Source organism: Leptosomus discolor, chromosome 3 (assembly GCF_034619465.1).
Source record: "Leptosomus discolor isolate bLepDis1 chromosome 3, bLepDis1.hap2, whole genome shotgun sequence".
In the NCBI taxonomy this organism is placed as follows: domain Eukaryota; kingdom Metazoa; phylum Chordata; class Aves; order Leptosomiformes; family Leptosomidae; genus Leptosomus; species Leptosomus discolor.
Window position 1 is genome coordinate 6929575 of NC_141393.1, and position 21468 is coordinate 6951042.

The 21468-nt window shown below is 37.3% G+C and overlaps 1 protein-coding gene across 1 annotated transcript in view; it reads right to left on the reverse strand.

Moving 5' to 3' along the window:
* C3H14orf39 (chromosome 3 C14orf39 homolog) overlaps nt 1-19486 on the reverse strand; it is a 31579-nt gene extending 12093 nt beyond the window's left edge. The window contains exons 1-8 of the mRNA XM_086463601.1: nt 19438-19486; nt 19115-19171; nt 15937-16063; nt 9869-9958; nt 4628-4815; nt 4109-4151; nt 3574-3694; nt 2288-2379 (exon numbers count right to left, since the gene is read on the reverse strand). Coding sequence (XP_086319727.1) covers nt 2288-2379; nt 3574-3694; nt 4109-4151; nt 4628-4815; nt 9869-9958; nt 15937-16063; nt 19115-19171; nt 19438-19486 — 767 coding nt within the window. The remainder of the gene's footprint in view (nt 1-2287; nt 2380-3573; nt 3695-4108; nt 4152-4627; nt 4816-9868; nt 9959-15936; nt 16064-19114; nt 19172-19437) is intronic.
* Between the last annotated feature and the right edge of the window lie 1982 nt (nt 19487-21468).

The window sequence follows — 21468 nt, forward strand, 5'->3', positions numbered from 1 at the left end:
TCTTATTTGGTGACTGATGAGAACTCCTGATTTGGAAATCTTAGCTGTGATACTTGTCTGTGTAACTGGTGAATTATGAAAGCCCACTAATCAGAGAAAACAGCTGGTATGAGAAGAGGAATCTGTTTTGCAGTCAGCCTAACGAACGACTAGCTGGTCGGCACGAAGCGATTAGAACTAAAAAGTTCCAAGCTTTTTGAAAGAGCAGTTACCACTGCCATCCTCCTGCCCAAAGGAGAACATATGTATCAGCACCTATTAATTACCCTGCAAGTTGGTTTCTTGTCCTGTAGCCCTCTAAAGCATTTCATGGGTATTAATTTGTACAACGTTCTGCTCGGTGCTTTCATAGCTCCGTTTAGTTCTTTGCCTTGATGCTGCTGGTTTCTCTTCACGCTGTTTGCACCAATTCATGGAGATTCACAGTACAATTCTCTTTTCTTCTTCTTCTTTTGTGGCAGAAGATGAAGATATCTCCTTTTTTCTTTACCAAGCTCTCTTTGCTCAGTAGTAACTTTGTAGTGACTGCCGAACAGCTCATGAGAGACTGCCTTTGGTACCCATATTCTGCTGTTACATTTTTGTGTATTGCCTTGAGTTTGCAAAGGTTTTAATTCATGTGACTCATCATCTTAGCACATTTTCTGTTTTTTTTTCATAGTGTTTATAATCACAGATTCATAATACACCTATTTTTAACATCAGTAGTTACTTAATCAGACACGTTTATGCTTTCTAGAAAAGACTTTTTTTTTAACACACTAATGCTAAACAGAAATTTTAAAAAACAATTTTTTTACCATTTTCTACAAGCTTTTATGTTACATATTTCTTTGATATAAATAAGCTTTAAAATTTACTCTAATAAAAGCATATTATTAATAATCAGGTTATGGCTAGATACCACATGCTGTGTCACATAAATGCACACATGGAGGTTAAAAGGCAGTGTGAGACAGGATAGCGAAAAATGCTTATAACCATGATGCAAACCATCGAATTATTGCTTCGGTAAAAGCACCAAAAAGATCTATTTGTACACAATCTAGACACAACTTCGGGTGAAAGTCCAAGCACCCGAAGACTCCATGACTGGAGGTAATCGCACAAACGGCAGGTCTAGGAATGCACCCTGTGAATTCCTTTCCACGAGGAGCCTGACTGAGTGCTTCTTACACCTCCGTGTGCAGAGCATAAATCTCTGCCTTTTATAATAGGTCTTTAATTGGCATTTTGCTTTCTGCAGACTGAATGTACAAGGGTTTCTTTGAAAATTCAAAGGGAGTGCTTCCCATCCTTTTTTTTACCTCGTCTTAAAACTAAGTGGATTTCTTGCTTCCCTATGCTTCTGGGGTCTTGCCAGTTACAAAAAGCTTACATAAGAAGGTAAAATGGGTGTAAAGGCTTACACCACAAAAAAAAAAAAAAGAAATCATCTGAATAATTCATAGGTCTGTAAGGAGATACTAAAGACCTAAAATGCCACTGTAGAAAGGGTCTTAGGGATGATTAAAATTACACATTTCTATATAGTCCACTACATCCCTATGTAAAGCCCTAAAAAGCTTCTTTTTCAAGCACACCATAATGTAAAATCATTTGGACAAAGTCTTTTGGACATATTTTCAATTTAAAATGGATTTTGATCTAAAAGCATCAGCTCTAAGGGTGATGTTTCAACATTCACAAGGACTCCAGACAAGTGCAAGAGAGTCCTGATGGTGATTTTTAGCCATTGTAATTGAGCTCAAATTAAAGTGACTCCCGGTTGTAAATGACCACTGACTAATTTACTAAGTCATTAATCCTGTCTATGAAACTTTCACTCATGCTTGTTTTTAAGAACTAAATTAAGAGTTAAATTTCTTAAGTAGTTCAGAGCTGAAGACAAATGACATGTGGAACCCTGAAGCTTTTTCCCCAAATATGCATTTAGTGGAGTTAATGTATTTTATCTCTGACTGCACAGTCACTGTAGCTGTATTCAGAACTCACAGAACTATTCACATAGATTTATCCACAGTAGCTGCGAGGAGCAAAGCTTTCTACAAAATACTTTTGAATACTATTTTTCCAGACACATTTACCTTTGAAGAATTAAAATTTGCCACTATCTTAACCAAGAAACTCAAAACTTTCAAAATTACATAATTAAATCATATGGCCAGGGTTAGAGAATTTTGCCAGTCACTATTTAGCAACAATTTTGTTTTGTGGCAGTCCTTGCGTGAATGCTGAGATAGTGCTCTCGATGAAAGCAAGGGAAATAAATCATTTTTAACTGTACCTTTCTTTGAACTCCTTTGGCTTCTCTAGACTTTTCTGATTTTTTCCTTCAACCATTTTGGAATTACGTTGATCTGTAGTCTCTTCAAATGTCTATAAAGATAAAGAACAAATAAAAATGTTTAAAAATGAAAAATTATAGCTACATGCTGCAAATGTGTTCTAAACCTGATGAATCAGTGCCCAGTAGAGTTTTTATAGCCAAGACCATTTGAAGGAACAAGCAGAACAAAGTTAAAGAGAGGCAATACCTTTTGTCGGACCAACTGTAACAACTGAAATAATCACAGAAGTTTTTGAGCACAGGCTCCACATATCTATTCAGAACAAGGAGCTACTTACATGTTCTCCTTCATAGCTACAAATAAATTCACCATATCCCTTCTTACTGTATGTTTATACAGCACATACCACGTTAGGAACTTTATGAGTGTCAAACAGTATCACAAAACATAAATAGAAAACACCACCTGCACACAATAAGCTTCTGTCAGCATAAGGCTGGCTGAAGGGGCCACAGCTGACACAGTGACATGGAGTCCTTGATCCTCTGGTCCAGAGAGGCAGAAGTGTCCAGATGCAATACGGTAGAAACTTACCAAACTCGGGTTGTCCTACTGGGCTACTCAGGCTCAGGAGAGCCCTCTCACCTCCTGGCAGAGGAGTGGGTCAAAATGCTGTCCTGACAAAGCCCTTTTTTGGGGAGACCATCCCTTTGGAATCAGTGCTTTTCCTGGTCAGTGGAACTGTACGGATCTCCTGTCTGAAATCAGCCACTTTTACCTCTAAGTATTATTTACCCACACGTTTGGGGGGGGAGGGGGGGGGGCGGGGGGGGGGGAGGACTTTACATGATTCTTACTGTAAGGTATACCTAGTTAAACACATTCATATCAACAAAACCTTAAAAACCAGGAGGACCTGTGACAGTGTATACTCAAGCCCTGGTGCTCCCTAAGGAATAGCCCTGCTATATTTTGAATTGTGTGCTCTGTCCCTCTTGAGCCAGCATGGCAGTGCCCGTGACACAGTGCCTTGAAAGAAATTCTGGTGTAAACTGGGGTCAACAGAAAGACAGCTTTAAGAGCCTTTACATTCATGGACCGCTTTCCTCTAAGAAAACATATGTGATGCTGTAGAAACATAATTACTTGTACTGGAATCATCTTTTTGGTCTGTGTGCTTGAAAATCCACTACTTTTTGTATGTTTCAGAAAATATAATGGTGGTATATGTAACTACATATGTCAAAGGTATTTATAGAAAATAAAATTGCAATACAATTACCTTTTTTAAATAATTAATTTTCCTTTCTAATTCCTCTGCTTCTTTTTGTAGTTCAATGGATTCTTGTGTAGCAACTGCAGCAAGCTTTAACATTTCCTTTGTTTTTTGCCTCGAAGAAGCACTTTCACGTCACGGAATATAGATTGCAACATTATTTTTTTCAAGTAAGGGACGCCATCAGATCCCGAACCCCTCTGAGCCGTAAGTGCAAATGCCAGAAGCACAGAAAGCTCTGACAAATCTACATTTTCATAAACAAATCTTCAAATCTAATTTCAGTTAGGCTTCTCCTCCTTAATGAAGCATTTTGACCGATACGTCATTAAGTGAAATTTTATTTTCTTTCCTCAAAATGCTCCCATAAATTGAAACTGAAAAGTATTATTTGACCTTCAATTATCTGACAGAGAAATGCTAATGCTGCCACTCTAAACATAAATACATAAATAATCACTATACTTTCTAATAGAAAGTTGTGAAATAAGTATAAACTTTCTTCCCTGTCAACCACATAAACGCTACAAATCAAGGATACATCTGTAAAGCCCAATCATTTAGGGATTTAAAAGGAATAGGCTCTGCAGAAAAAAAAATAATTTCAGATCATTAATTCACATATCTAATTTTCTTTACAAATACAAGATAAATTAATAGATCAGAAACACTTATCTTTACTTAGTATACGTAACAGAAATATTAGTATGACAGAGAGTAATGCCATTAAAAACAGCACTTAAAAAATATGAAAAATAAATCTAAAATATTGAGAGGCTAGTTCTAAAGTAATTTTAGGACTTTTTTACCCCTAGGAGCCCAATCTCCCCATTACATTCATGGGTTGGAGGAAGGAGTATTAGCATGTATACTTAAATCCTTGTTCAAAGTCTCAGTTTGCTACAGATATTTTCCCTAAAAATGGTGTAACAACAAGAAGACCTTTTTATTAGCTTAAGAGAACCTGTGGAAAATTAATTAGAGGATCTCTATACAGCACTTTTAATGTGCAGTGGACTACCAATAGGTTCTACTGTAAAAGCATTGATAATAGTAGTACCCAGGACATCCAAGCAAGCATCTTCTTTCAATTTATATTTTTCAGACTGTTTCAAAACTCTGTTTTGGATTTCTTCAACTTCTTTCTTTTTTTTGTAATACTCCTGTGCAAGAGCAGTTTCTGCATATTTTTCACGGTGTTGCTTCAAAATCTCTTTATACTGGGTTATGTAATCCTGATACATTTTCCTATAAAAATACATTTAATTTAATTTTTTTCACATGAAGCCATTGTTTACAAGGAAAAGAAGTATTAATTTCTGGCATCAGCTCCATTAGACTTGCCGCTGTCCTGGAAGAAAAGTCAGATTATATTTAATATACGACTATTTGGCTCTATTTGTTTTCTTCCAGCTGTTTTCAAGAAAGACCATGTTGTATGTGACAAAGAATACGTTCATGACGTAAAAACCAGTGAAACCTCATTATTCTGAAAGGAACGGAGACCATATCATGTTCAAAGGCAGCCTGGCAGATGACAAATGTTTTTTCCCCATGAAACTTGCTGTAGGCCAAATTCTCTGTTCGTGTATATTGGCACAACTCCACTGGTTTCAGTGGAGCTGTTTCAAAGTTACAGTAAAAGTGAATTTGGCCTTGTGTCCTGTATTTAGATCAGCCTGATGCATCACTGGATGAAGAGCTGCCTCCACGGAGATGCTGAGTGATCTGCCTCTGACTCAGGGAAGCCTTAAACACACACATTAGTCACATTAAAACAACAGGACTATTCACACTTATGATTAAGCAAACACATAGATTTTTAATCGGCAAAGAGCCAGAACACTCAGCTTCTTGTAGGACTGCCTTCTAAATTCTTGTTACACTAATATAATTTCACTGATATCATGTGAGTACATAGCTACAAATCATGAAAGTAGGGAGCGTCAATTAATGTTCATGACATTTTTAAAACTTTACACAGGCTTTTGAAAAAATTGTATTATAAAAACAAACAAACACCATAACAAGTAATAGGATGTAACTCGTCACATAAAGCTGAAAATTGATCAATATTATGTTTGGAAAGAAGAGAAAGGAAAGCGCTGTCGCACAGAATAGCCACCCTCTTGTGTTAAATCAATGACAGTGACCTCGTTGGAAAAGACTTTTTCTTTTCAGGCTTTCTCTCTCAGGCAAGGAATTTACAGGATAGATTGCTAATGACAGACTAAATGTTCAACTATCTCATTGCAATAAGTCTTTTATTATACCAATAATGCCACTAGGCATAACTCTTATTATGGGTAATTTCCAGTACAAAATAGTATCTTTTGGGAAAGATGAATAATTAACAATGCAACCAAGGAACCGGTTCTGGTTCTTAATGTGACACGCACGTAATCTAAGTATAGACCTTGTGGAGAAACACCAGGCTTGTAAGGTTCGACTTAAGCCAAGTAAAGCAACGTGTTTATCATGGCCTGGATAGAGCAAGGATGAGAGCTGAGCAACCTGCTCATCTGGCAAAAAACAGCAAAAGGCCAAGAATGCTGGTATCTGCTTCTCCCCTCGACAAACCTTGTGAGATAGCAGCTGAAAGAGGGAGGCTTGCGGTGGCAAGAGGGCTCTGTTTTGGCTAAAGAGTACAGAAAACCAGTTTCAGCATAAAACTCTGAAGGCTACAATGCCCTGGAGTGAAACTGTTGCTTAATCATCCAGAAAACTAATGTTACAGTTAACACCCCTGCTTATGTTAATGAGAATTATAGAGATACATATATGACTGTGTTAACTCGACTCTCCGCCTAAATCACGTTATAGGTAACCCGTGGGAGGGGAGACAAAGAATTAGAGAATAAAACAAGAGTAAGGGGTAAAAATTGGGAGAAAGGGACTGAAGATCTAGAAGAGACGGTTGACAGGCTACGCTCCTCTTCCTCCACCCAAGATAGGGACGACATCTTGGTAAGCATCGCACCTCTGCCCCTGGCGAAGAATACCAGGGAAAACTTGGCCAGCCTTATTACAGGATGTTAGTGCTATTTATCAACAGCAATTCCGTTCTTGTTCTATCTCTCGCCTTAATAAACTACCTGTATTTCCAACTTTGCAAAACTCTTTCAGTGAAGGTCCCTGGGAGGACTCTGACAGGCAAACATCATGTCCTTACTCTTAACACGACAGACCTGCAGGAAGTCTGTATTTCCCACATAGGCAAGAATTAACTATTAATTGTTTTTAAATGATGAATAATACCAACCAGGGCCCAAGAGATATAGTTCTCTCTGCATTTGAAAGCAAAAGCTTAATAACTGCTTAAAATTAAATGAAAAGTTGTCTCTTTTTTTGAATGTTGATATTCTTATGCCCCTTGTTCCTGAAAAAGGATAAATTTAAGGATATGCAAAATACATAATAAGAGTTTGATGGTAAGCATTTATGCAGATAGCACATGTTTATAAAGAGATATCACAGCTACAGACATCCAGCATGCATCATTAACGCAGACTAGCCATTTAACTGAGCAACAAAATATTAGACAAGGTTGCTTGATATTAGAATATGCCAGTATAAAATCACAGAAGGTGAAGGAACTGTCATCCTCTAGGAAAAGGTTATGTGAACAATAGAGAGAGGCAAATGTAAAAATATTATTACACCTGTAGATTAACCAGAAATTCCCTTACGAAACAAATTCTGGTGCATAATAGCAACTGAAGCCAGAGACCCACCTGTTTACCTACACCATGAATAAAGCCTGCATTAAGGTACAGCTCTCACTGCTTGCGAAGCATGCAGTAGTCCTCTTCAAAGAACATGTTTTATCTCAAACTATTATTAATTGTTTAAATGCAGCATGACCGAAAGGCAGACATTCCTGGCTGCCCACTGGCCAGCCCAGGCAACACAAGAGAGAAAAATTTGTCTGTAAATTCAATAGTAGAACCTTCTGCTCTTACAAAAGGAAAATAAAAGTTATAGGGGAAAAAAAAAAAAAGTAAGATCTTAGTTTTCACATAAAACTACAAACCAGGCACTAGTTCCTGTTAAACTGATTGACTGGAGTTCAACACACCTGTTTCGGCGAAAGAAGTTGTAGATCAACACTGTGAAACCAAGGAATTGACACTTCCCAAACTTTACGTAGAAAATTACATTAATCTATTTGTTTTTCTACATGGATGGTCCCAGGAATCTGAGCTTCTTGATTTACTGAATATTTGTGTATACTGTACAAATTTTCCCAGGTATAAAAGATGGAAAATATTCAGTTCTATTTCATTTAATAGATGCTACAAACAATAACTGAGCAACAAAGATATTTGCTGATCTACAATGAAGAATGCATTACAAATAAATTTTAAAAATATAAAAAAGTAAAATAATTTGTTGTACCAGGTACATTTCAAGCTTCTGAAAATAATCCTCGAACTTTGTATTCTTTTCCCAAAATGTATTTTCCACAGATTAGTATTTATGGCCATATATAGTATAGTACAGTATAGTATTGTATAGTATAGTACAGTATAGTAATCTTGAGAAACTCTCACTATTTTTAACATTTTTTCTAAGTAATTCACACCCTCCAGTTCACACAGTTAAACATAGGTAATTAGAATTCAGCACTGTTCACATTAAAGCATCAGAAAAAGTTTTAATCTGATGACAATGGGAAAAGGAGAGCACCCACAAACCCCCTGAACATTAGGTGGACAGCTATTTACTCCTCTTTCCTTCTTCATATCACTTATTTTAAGGATGAACTTCCAGTTCATCTAAGCATTCTTATACGTTCTTGAAACAAATAATAACAAAAAAATGTGGAACATTATTAAAACTTCCACAGTAAGTGCTTAATTAAATGCAAACTGATCTGCCCATCTTCTTAGAACATCTTCCCATTTAAAGTAATATGTCCTCAGTGCCCCCAAATGCCAGGTTAAAAAGCACATTCAGCGCATCAAGTTCTAAATGTACTTATTGTTCTTTCTAATTTAAATAATTAGAATTTGCCAAATGCACATCTTGTTGATTTGAATATATCATCAAACGCTCCTGTACAGAAGGACTATATTTGAGAGACCACTTTTGCAAAATACATGAGTTAAATTTATTTTATGATTTATAGTCACGATGTCTCATAATTAAGCTCAGGAAAACGGATCAAACACTTTCATGTTGGAACTGAAACTAGTTAACTAAAGAAGCAATTTAAAAGTAATGCTTCTTTGGCTTGTCAGCTCAAATTAGTGAAATCCAAAACGGCTTAATCATATACTCATAGAAAGCCAATTTAGCCTTATTTTTCACCAAATATAGAACTCGGAACAGGAAGAAGGCAGATAAGCTACTAACTGAGTTAATTAAAGGCTATCAGCCATGCTATTTCTGCTGTCTTGGGCAACTGGAAAAAAGAACACTTGCAAAAGTATCAAAGCCAGCGCTTTAAATCACCTAAAGTTACACCTCTAAATCGGTATTTAGGTATCTAAATGGATCTACCATCACCTTTTTCACCACAGGGCTAACCAACCTCTTCCCCTTCACAGGCAGAACAGTGAAGGTGAGCAGCCTCTCTAAAATGGAGATCAGTTTCACCTGAGTGCTAAACAGAACTTCAGAGGGTTAACTTGGCACAACACATTTTGAACATTTCCATGAAAATCTTCAGGGACTGTTCTTTGTTCCATTGAATGTAGGCAGCTACATTGCACAACTAATCATTTCTTTAAAAAGCAGAATCTAATTAATGAGGATGAAACATCTGAAATGCCACTTACTGGACAGAATTGAATTTGCAACTAATACTGACTGGAATCTTACCCACAACTGGTGTTAAAATGGCTTTAGACCAGGCTTTTCTGAGCCACTCACCCTATTTTTCAGGCTCTAATATTGAATTTGCATGCTGCATGGTTATTTTGAAAAATACACAGCAGTATACAAAAGCTTGATTTGTGTATTCTAATAATCATATGCAGTTCATATTCACAAATAAAGAAAATGAAACATTTTCTGAATGTTTCTGTTATCTTACTTAGTCTATATATGAATTTAAAGGCTTAGCTTCAATTAAATGATGCTTCTGAAAAAAAAAAAAACATAAAACCTGTGTATTTTCAAAATAACATATGACCTCATAATAATGTAAAACGAAAATTCTTTTAATTACTCACTTATATTATCCTGAAAAGTTTAAAACAGCTTCCTGACGCAGACTGCACTATCTTTGCAGATCAGTTCAGACAGGTTAATAAGTACTACTGCTAGAAACCTCATCTCACATGACCATAGATACCTCTCTTTTTCTATATCTTCTTGTAAAGCTTCAAGTTCATTTTTCAAATATTCTTCGTGCTTGCTAAGAATTGCATAGGTGGGCTTCCAGCTGTGAAGAAAGTAAAAAAACAAGAAAGCATATAAATGGTCTTTCCTAATAAAAAGCCATTCAGAAACGAAGACATCAAGTTACTTTAGCTAGCTTAATAAAACAAATAATTTACTTAATATTTTGAAAGTCAAACATAAATGTATTTAGTACCAAAGGCTTTTACATGCATACAATTATTTTCTTAAGATTTTAAAGCTGCAAATTCAAGGAGATATATATGTAGGGTTAACTTTTAACAAAGCACTTTTAAAGGAATAGAGTGAGATTCACAAACTTTTGGAGCCTAAGCAATTAGGCACCTAAATCCACATATTAGGTACTCAGAACAGCACCATCAGTAAACCTTCTCGATATGCACAATCTTCTTGTTGGAGATGCACACAGCTTCGTTCACACCAATATCACCAGCACCTATCTCATACCTAAATACAAGCAACAGTCACAAACTCAGAATTTCCTCCCTTTGCCAAGCAAGTCCTGCTCAGCAAACAGCCAGAAAGAGACGCTGTTGTTCAGTGCAATAGCCCAGATACTGGGAGCACTGACCTGGCAGTTTCACAGGTCCACGGACCACCTCTTACTGACTAGATTTGAACTCAAATTCTGCCCCTACAGGGAAACATGCCAGCGAACAGTTAATAATAAATTAATGGCAGCTGACAACTGAACTTCAGTTGCTGTCAAGTAACATTCTTTTCCACCTCTAAGTCACCATCCAACGTATATTTTCATATTTCATGCAGTTGGTAGCTGGCTATAGAGTACGTCTACGCTGTTAGATGCACCCATTCCAGAAACCTGTCTCCAGACCAGAGGTGCTGAGTGGCTCATACCTGCCTCATAACTAGACTCCTCTGCAACAAACTGATGGGTCCACATTCTGTAACACTTAGCCTGGGTCTCCTCTCATGTGGCTCCCCTACAGCCCCAAAACACAATTAATCCATTTTTTGTTCTTCTTATTTCAGGAGCCTCCTATAACATAAGAGCTATGATGCAGCCCACCAAAGTGATTTTCTTACAGCAGATTGTTGTAGATTGCACTGAAAGCACAGCAACATCAGGAACGCATGAAGGACTCACGACTAGTAAACTAGCAGTACACTCTCAACATCCAGGTATTAGAGATGCCTCTTCCTTGGATGGGGAGACTCTAGAAAAACAGGCAGATAAACTTTCTGATTCAAGTAAAATTCAGATGTGACCTTTAGGAGAGGCATATAATGGGTCTTTAAAAAGAAAACATCCTGCCTTAAAGAAGATGGCGTGAGGAGCACGAGCCATCCAGGCCTGGAGGTCACCCTCCCAGCCGAGGTAACAGCTATCAGAAAAGACATTTTCCCAGAAAGCTGTAACTGAACAAATGGCCAGGATGATGCTCAGTTAAAGATGGTAAGAAACAAATTCAGAAATGTCTGGTGCAAGAAGCCTTCAAACAGTGAGTAAGACCTTAATAAGATGTACCAGACACCAAAGTGTTGTGAGGTGAGGGAAAGAACAGAAAAATTGCTTAAGTCTACTGAGCTAAATAGGTGTATGTGCTACTGACAAACACTCTGCTCCTTTAGAGGGAATAACCTCTGTAATGACAGGTTGTCAACAGGCAACTTCTGAGATACTGGGAGCTGAGATTCGGTTGATGGCTGAATCATGTGAACAGGCTGGGCTTGAGTAGGACAGAGATCATATCACAGAATCATGGAATTGTTTGCGTTGAAAGGGACCTTAAAGACCATCTAGTCTAACCCCCTGCCATGGGCAGGGACACCTCCCACTAGACCAGGTTGCTCCCAGCCCCATCCAGGCTGGCCTTGAACACTGCCAGGGAGGGGGCAGCCACAGCTTCTCTGGGCAGCCTGTGCCAGTGCCTCACCACCCTCACAAGGAGGAATTTCTCCCTAATATCTCATCTAAATCTACAACATTTTACTTTGAAACCATTACCGCCTGTCCCATCACCACACTCCCTGATCAAGAGTCCCTCCCCAATCTTTCCTGTAGCCCCCTTTCAGCACTGGAAGCCGCTGTGAGGTCTTCCCAGAGCCCTCTCTTCTCCAGGCTGAACAGCCCCAGCCCTCTCAGCCTGTCCTCACAGGGGAGCTGCTCCAGCCCCTGAGCATCTCTATGGCCTCCTCTGGACCTGCTTGAGCAGCTCCATGTCTTTCTTGTGCTGGGGGCCCCAGAGCTGAACACAGTACTCCAGGTGGGGTCCCTAGAGAGCGGATTAGAGGGGAAGAATCCTATTTCCAACGGGAAAAAAATCACATGCTCCCTGTAAGAGAACCTTCTACAGGAAAAAAATAGCACACCTCTCTAGTCAGGGCTTAAAGTCATCTATAAATTCAGCTTTTGTCCTGAATACAGGCTACCCTAGGGTAACACAAACACCTACAATGATGTTCATCTGAGTGAAACTATCTCTACTAAGAGATGTACACACAAACCCCAGTTTTAGGAACACATACATAGATACCATCAAAGCTAAACATTGAAGAAACAGAAGAAGGAAAAATCCATGGGAACTGAAGAGACTAAGTGAATCCGGAACAGCAGAGACACATTAACATTTAAAGAGTTACATCAACAAGGAGGAGGGGAGAAAGGCAATACAGAACGAGGCTGCAACTGAACAAAGCAAATAATTCATTATTAGACAAGTGAGAACAACTCAGGACATAAGGTTCACTTTGCACTGCAGATTCTTGAGGAGGGTAAGTAAAGGACATTTTTGGATGTGAGTATGCCCCATGGTTCAAAACTGGAGGGTTTGCAGTATGCTGTCACACAAAGTATGAATGTGCATTTGGACAATCACTCCAAAGGTGGAATAAAATAGAGGCTTCAGTAACAAGATAACTTAATGCAATTTCCATCACGGAAACAAATAAAGAACAAAGACCTGACAATTAATTTGCTGAACCGAAGTCCAATAACCTTGAACAAAAAATAACGTACTCCAGGTGGTGAGACAACACAACATATAATCAACATTTATAACAGCAGTACAGTTTGTCAACAAAAAAAGCTGAATGAGGAATTGCTGCATCTATTTAGGAAATCTAGCACTACTGGCACAAACTGTTTGACACCACTGGTGATTAAAAACATAAATACGAAATGCTACTTCACCATATCTACTGCAAATTCTGAAAAAATCAGCAAAAGTTGAATTTTTAAAGGGTCAGATTTTTTAAAAAGTAGAAATCAACCTATTTATATAAAAATGCACTGGCACACAAACACTGTGATCTTCTTCTATTCATAAAACTCCATGCTTTCTTTTCGAGGGAAAAAAAAAAGCAATGAAAAAATCATAGAGCTTTTATTAATCAAAGTACAAACCACCTTGTGTGTTACATTTCGTGTTCACATCTATTCTGAGGACATGCAAAAACCACACAGTACAAGAGCACTGTTTTGTAAACACAACAAGGTTTACAGGATGCAAGTAGCTCATCTACTAGTTCGCCAAATGCATCGCTGTTCCACGGAGGTTCTTGGTAGCCGACACATTTATTTGTCCTTCCTTTCATCAGCTAGGGTATAAAAAAATCTTTATCCACACCAATCTGAAACCATAAAAATATCCTGTACTTTAGCTTGTCAGACAAGACAACAATTTCATTTCCAAATTAGCAACATTCTGAGTTCAGCTGGCTTTTTTTTTTTTTTTGATTTCCATGAAATCTCACCATCCTTGAACCCAAATTTAAAAAATACAAAAGAAACAATAAAATTGGAATAGATACCATCAGCAGTATTTCACCACTTCTTATTGTTCTGGCATCAACATTTCTCATGTGAATCATTCAAGAAACGAAATATTAGGAAAATGTCATCACTTGTCTAAAAACAGCTATTTCATTTTGGTCATTTTGTGGCCTCAGTTCTTTGTCACATAGAGCAATACAGATTTCTTTAGAAAACACAGTAGTAACCCAATACACAGGTCTCATATATTGTATTTTCTGCAGACCTGTTGAATGTAAGGATCCCATATTTTATTCAAAGTCTTCATATGTGCTTCAACATGCTTACAAAGCCTAGTAATCGAGACAAAAAATTGTTTCTTTGGGAGCTCTTGTTGAGCATTGCTGGCAGTTAGTCAACTATGAGGGTGATGTGACTCCAAAACAATATTTGAATTTACAAAATTAACATTAGAATCATGTCCAGTATATATGGAGTATCAACTAGAACAAATTTTAGAAGTTTAAGTTGATTCTACTCCATAAGTGCTCTAATTGTCTGATCTTATAGCTAGGGCTTGTTTATCGCAGTTTTCAGTATGTCGTTAAATGACATTTTCAATAATTTAAGACACAAAGTCTCTACTCTTCTGCAAGCATTGTCCTTCTATGAATACATGTATTCATTAATGAGTCACTTCTCATTTTCAGTCTCTTTACACTAATGCCATTAATTATTCTTTGTAGGACCTGAGCCAAAACCCATTGAATTAAAGGATTAAAATTTAGATCAGATCCTTAGTTCTACCCTTATTTTTTTATTTCTTTATTTGCATCACTTTTGCATCACTTAACTTTGCATCGCTTTGTTTGTGATTTGCAAACAGATTTGCAGCTTTGAAAGATATCTAAGGAAGTCGTGTGAATGGTTTTGGAAACTTACAAAAGTGTTCGCTTTATACTGCATTGGAGGCAGGAATTTAATGTAAAGGAGAATTGGAATTTTCTTGTCTTGGTCTAATCCTTTCCTAATTCTTTTTATGCTGAAGCTACATATCGGTATGGTATGGCAACTGATTCAAGCAGCTAGCCTCTATACCAACTTCATTCACTGAGGATTCCATTCTTTCTTCTGTTTTCAGATAGTTCAAAATAAACCTAGACAGGACCCTGATGCTATCTTTATTTCTCTTTTTAGTCCTAGAAACACCCACATTCTCCATCCACATCCCAAAAAATAATTTCAAATATATGCTGTAAACATTTTTATTCAAGTACTTTTCTTCAGGTATAGAATTGCAAGAAAACAAAATGGACAGGATTTGCTAACAAATCATCACTTCAGCTGCCAAGGAACTAGACAGGTTGTGGAGAGATGAATGCTGCGATGAAAAGACAGGATTATATCATCTGGCCAAACTCTCTGTATTGTCAAATATGGATTTGCCTTTTTAGCTACCTTTGCAAACACCCAGGAAACTTGTAATTACAAAGATCCAAAAGTGATCTGCATTTAAAACTTGCACTAATAATCTGATAGAGAAATTTCTATACAGAAAACGGTGAACTGCAGCCCATTGCACTCATCAAAAGGGTGTGCCTAGGAGAACAATTTTGCAGTCTGCCGTAAAAATTATACCAAAATCTGCTGGTAGAAGTACACACATATCTGTATGTAGTGGCAGTTCTTACACGTCTCAGGAGATAATATGTATAGAACAAAAAGTAAAACATGTTGTAAACAAAGACTAGAAAGATGCTTCAATTTCAGGAAGCCAAATTCAGAATTAAATAGAGAAAATAATGGAGCCTTATTGTCACAGAGAGCTATTAACTTTTTTTAGTTAAAAAAATTAACTTTTTTTAGTTAAAAAAACTAACTTTTTTTTAGTTAAAAAAATTATCTTTTTTTGAACAGTATTCTTACTAATGTCCAAATCTGACAGAACTCAGACGCATCCAAATATAGAAAAAATATGTTTCTATAACTACTGGAACACTTCAGCATGCTGCAAAGACAGTACCTGTGATCTCTGAAAACACTTGATTCTAATAAAAAACTAAAACAAACGTAAATGTAGTTTGGTTTTTATAACTTACTTTTTCAGGGGATGGGTAATACTGCAATTTTTGTGTGATGATTGGCAGCTTGAAACACATTGGAGAATGCTAAAGGTTTCTTTAACATCACTCCTGTCAGAACACACACATGTATTTTTACACTACTCCCTCACTGACTTTCTTCGTGCCATCCTTTTCTCCAAGTTCAGGCTACATGATACTTACGCATCACAGCTCTCCTTACTCCTCTCATTTTGCTTGTGCAAATCAGCAATTGCATCATTGCTGTTATTTATATTTTCCTGCAACCTATCAATTTCATTCTTTTTTTCCGTGATTTTCACAGTATACACTGCAATTAAAAATAAATTAAAAAGTAAGCATATGCATTTTCAATATATCCATGAAATAAAAATTCTACATACAAAGTTACTAAAAATTTCTTCAAAATACTTCATAGTGCCAGATGAGTGGACAGCCTGCAATTAAGCAAAGCAACAACAAAGTGAGTCAAAAACTTTGGGAGTTTCAGCTATGTGGTGAATATCTTAATCATCATCTAATATTGCAAGACTGACTTTGGAAGAAAAAAATTACTTGTGCTGTTTCTGCATCCCAGTCTATATAAAACTGCAGTAACTGTTACTGGTAGGAAGCAGAGGGCTCTTAACAGTTAGAGCTGACCCTTTTTTTTGCAGTCCAGTGTCTGCAGATACTAGAAGCAGCGTGCAGGGAAACTAGAGTGTAAGCCACTTTGCCCTCAGTGGGAGGGCAACCAGGGAGGCTGATGGAAGGAAGTACAAGAGTTGCTTGAGAGAAAGGTTTCTTTCAAACATTTGTTTTCTTTTGCAGAGGTCCAGAAACACAAATGTTTTGAATGGGAAAGCTAGTACAAGAAAGGAGAAATAAAAACATCACTAAAGGCATGTAAGCGAATTATTACTGGAAACAGAAACAGAGAAATTAAAATAAAATGGGAATTTACTCATGGTGGGAATGTGTAATGTGTGATAAAGTAATATAGGAGACAGAGGTTAATTAATGAAAAAAAATGCATTGTAATGACAAATCCTCAAGCACTGTGGTATTTGCAGAGATGCTTAAGGCAGGTTCTTAATTCTGCCTTTTCTAACAGCAGCCAGCTGACAACATCTTCCAAATGAGCAGTTCGTAGAGAATCCATATTGTTGAACATGGTCAGAGGTTCTTTCACAAGTAAAAGCTGTGAGAGCTCTTGTGCATGCTCACCTTGCGATGCAATGAGCACAATTAGGTGCACTTTCTCTTTCTCTGGGCTGTTTATTTCTTATTTTTTCATACAAGGTTTCAGAATTATTAGTGCAAAATCAACCCCCGCCATCACTGCTGCCCTGACGCACAACACGCAGAAGTTGGCAGCCCTAACAGAAGTCAGTCATAGACATCCCGCCCTTCTCTTCTGCTTAACCAGGACGAGCATTGAAGTTATGCAAGATGTGTCTTGAGTTGTCTGAATTACTGCTCTAGAACTTCAGGTCACCCTGAAGTTTGGGTCTGGTTTTGCAGTACTTGCTGTATATTCACTTTCAATGCCAGCTGCATTTATACCAGAAAAAAAAAAAAATAAATAAACGCTTCTCAAAGAGAAACATCAGTCACTGACTCTCAATGTATTTTAACATTTTGAATTATCCTGAATATCTTCTCTATCTTACGTCAGTAGCTTGCCTTTACACAGTATGAAGCATAACTATTGGACAACTGACACACGCTTCATTTCTGTTAAAAAAAGGTGTATTTGGAAGTACCCTGCAGATGACATTTTGAGACTCACCAAGTTATAACATAACTGTATTAACAAAATATCCGTTACATAAGCAAAGCTACACATCTAACATTTCATTTAGTATTTTCTATAGATAAACACTTCTGTGACAAGTGGGACCTGCTCTGCTCACCCTTTGCTCTCACAAGGACCTTGTGGATGAGATCCATCTCACCCAGCTTTACAACGCAAGCACCTGCTTCACAACTAAACACCCATGGCTACAGCTACACTCAGCGGAGACAAGAGGACACTTTTTACAGCTTACTTTATCAAACCCACTTTAAACTCTTTCTTCCAGATAAGACAAATCACACCCTAAAAGTGCCTATTTCCCTCCACTGGCTATAAAGGGACTCTAGCCAAAAAGTCTGACGAATCTCACACTAAAAGTGCGAGGCTGAATGCTACAACTGTTCCTCTGCCAAGTAATACTCACACAGAGACAAATTTAAATCAGGGTAAGTTTTTAAAAGATTTAATCCAAACTTTTAAAAGTGTGAGTGTTGGTTGTGAGTTCACAGGTATTTAGATATCTCTGAACTGAACATGCAAATAGCTGTGCCATGTAACTACACAGCCTTTGGATTTTCCCTTAAAGCATGCATATTTACCATAAGCTTGCATAAATGTTAAGAAAAACCTCAACTCTAAGGTTCAGTTATGTTAAAACAGAATTCTAGGTGTTCCAGATTTAGTATTACAGATGTTTTAATGTTTAAGATGCTTCAATTTAATATTGATAAACTTCTCATGAATAGGTATTTGCATGGACATATCAGTCAAGATCATTAGAAATGTTGCCATCAAGCAGAACACGAATCAGACCAAAATTGTCTCTTGTTCCTCTTCCTGAAGGTTATGAGCTTCAATATCTACCCATGAAGTGATGAGCACAGACGTCCTCAGATTGCCTAAAGAATAGTTTCCCTATCACAACCATTCTTGTGAGTGAGAGATTCCACATAGTAGCATGGTAAAAAAAGATCTGTCCAGACCCAAGTCCATAATATTTTGCTGTCTGTAAGTCCTGGGGCGGGAAGAATTTGATGTGGAGCAAGACTTTCTCATTGGGATTACTGTTCCAAATTTCAAATAAAATTACCAGCTGCTTGATTGCAAAAAAAGGAAGAATCAGACTTGAGTAGGTAGTAGCAACTGAGAGAATTTTCATTATTTTAAGAAAACAGAAAGAGAGAAGAAGCAGTGAGGCAGAGGTCCAAATCTGGAAAGAACAAAAAACATGAAGAAAGAAAGGGAGGCAAGTGGCAGATGCATTGAGCAAGCACAGCTGAATCAAAGAACTGCCAGTGACTGTGAGGAGCTACAGAGTAAGAGCAGGAAATGGCGCAGCATGAAACTGGCTGTCCATGAGACAGCTGAACAGCATTAGCTAAAAGTCGTAAGCAAAAGCAAAGTCTGCTAGGGAGAATGAGCAAGTATTGATGGCAAAAGATGAGGTAGGGTGAAAGCAGGACACGGGGCAGCTTCCATTCTTAGGCTTGCTTCCGCCCTTGAGACACAGAGCATGTACCAGCACTAGTGAAACAAAAGCGGTGTGTTCAATGTCTCATAAAATGATAATTTATCACTACTCACAATTTATCTGTTGATTCACATGGTCCTTAGCATAAGAAGTTTGTTCTAGCTGGAAAACTAAGAAGAAAGTAAACACTGTGAAACAAGCATAGGTTGTGCAGCTTCAGTTGCACAAACACTGATTAACAAAGATTTTAACAAAATATTTAAATAACAATTTTACTGTTAGTACCCCCCTCCATAACCTCACAGCGAACAAAACATTATGTAGGCAAACTTCAAAATCTTGATATTATAAATTTATTTTAAGTTAATATAACTGTTTACAGCAGAAAATATCACTATATGTACTGCATTAGTAATTAATTCAAAAATATACTTACCAAACTCGAGCAGAAGTTTGTCTAAGTTGCTCAAAAGCCTGTCGCTCATAGTGTAAACTAGAAAAGACAAATGTAATTCAAGGTTGTACACAGTCAAAAGCTTTATTGATACAATAACAAAGCAAAACTGCAAGACAATACTACACATTTTAAGATAAAAGGAGGGGGGAAGATTCAACTGTAATTGAATAAGTATCTAAACCACTTTAGTGGAACCAAATTTGTCACTGATAGTGGTAATGGACTCATTGAAAGGCCAACCACAGTTAGGAAAAAGGAGGCGTATCATCTAGGTAAAGCTTTGTTGCTGGAGCAGTTCTATCTTTGAGAGGTTTAATGTTCTTAGAAGGCATGAAGAATGCAAGAAAAGATGCTTGTGTACAAAATGTGTAGCCTCTGCTCCAGCTGGTTTACTAAGCCTATCGACTGCAACTGTGGTAATGGAAAAGCTACTTATCCATTCTGTACACTCCTCCCACAGTAATTGCAAAGCACATTTAAACCAGAAAGTATACCTTATGGTTGGACTTGGTGATCTTAAAGGTCTTTTCCAACCTAAATGATTCTATGATTGTATATGCATAAGAATGGTTTAAGACAGCACTCATATTCAATGGAAAGCAGATTATTGCCAATCCATTCTTGTTTCTGTACAGTGCTATATGCAGAATTTCAGTTAAGGGCTCTTAAACAGTTTGGGAGTCATGTAGGCTTCCAGAAAGGATGCAATCATCATTTTATCAGAACGTACTCAGATATACTTAAGATCAAGCAAAGTTACCTGATACTTCACTGTCCCACAACGCCTTGCCCATACCCTTAGGGTTGTGTAAAAAGTAAAGCCACCGCAAATTGGTGATGAGGATGAGATCCTAATCCAGGATAAAGTGGAATAGAAAACAACTGCAGAATTTAACTTAAGTGGCATTAAGGCTACATACTCCAGCACTGAGACTGTGGAAACGGGAGGGGGTGGGGGAAGCATTTAAAATGCTGGATGTTTGACAGAAATGAGTTTGCCTAATAGTTAAGTGAGGATCAGAACACCTAATCCAAGTGACTGGATCAGTATAGGCTGTGATAAAAACTCTGAGAAAGAGATAACAGTTTTACCAAATGTATTGCAAAGCTTAGAACCCTAGTTCCTAGTGCCTGGAAACACTTAAAATAGCAAACAAAACATTTTCTGAACATACTAAGAAAAATACTAAGAAATACTACCTCAAGCCGCAGGTCAATGCAGAATATTTTTACTTTTACATGATGTGAAAGAAAATCCTAATTCCTTCAGATGCAAGAATTAGTTTGGCGCATATACTAAAAAACTGTTCTCTAGAAACAGTTTAACAGTGTAGGTTAATTGTTTCCCTGAGAGTTCCCATAAAAATTGCAAGATATTGGGGTGTACCCAGAAGGTACACAGGTGAGTGCAAAATAAAAAGCACAAACATTAAACAGCAGAGAATTTCTATTCATTGCTTTATAAATCACAACACAAAGATCACCAACACAGCAGACTGCACAGCTGCATATTATTAAGATATAATATTCCATGATCTAGTCAGTAAGACAGTTATGATTAAGTTTATCTTTTGAATGCTTTTGTAGAAGAGAGAAACAAGCTGGAGTGTTTAATTTTTTTCAGTAATTTTACAATACAATTTATGTAAAGGTGCAGAAAACGGCACTGCTTCTGAAAGCATACATATGTAAAACACCTGCCATTCTGGATATTTTTAAAATGAAGTAACATAACTGCAAATAACAAATGCTGTCCTGTGTTGTGAATTAAGAGGATAAGCGCGTTACTAGTAGAAAGGGCTGAGAAATTCAGTTGCGCTGGTAATCTATAGGATGTTTGTAGGTTTTAAAAGCAGTAGTTAATGCCATCCTGAAACAAAGACACCTAATTTTGGATTTCCTAATTTTGGACACTTAATTTTCTGGAAATTGATGATTTCCAGGATATGGTTTCCTGGTCCAACCGGAGAAAAGTAGCATCGAACCATTAGCCAACTCCGGATGACAAAT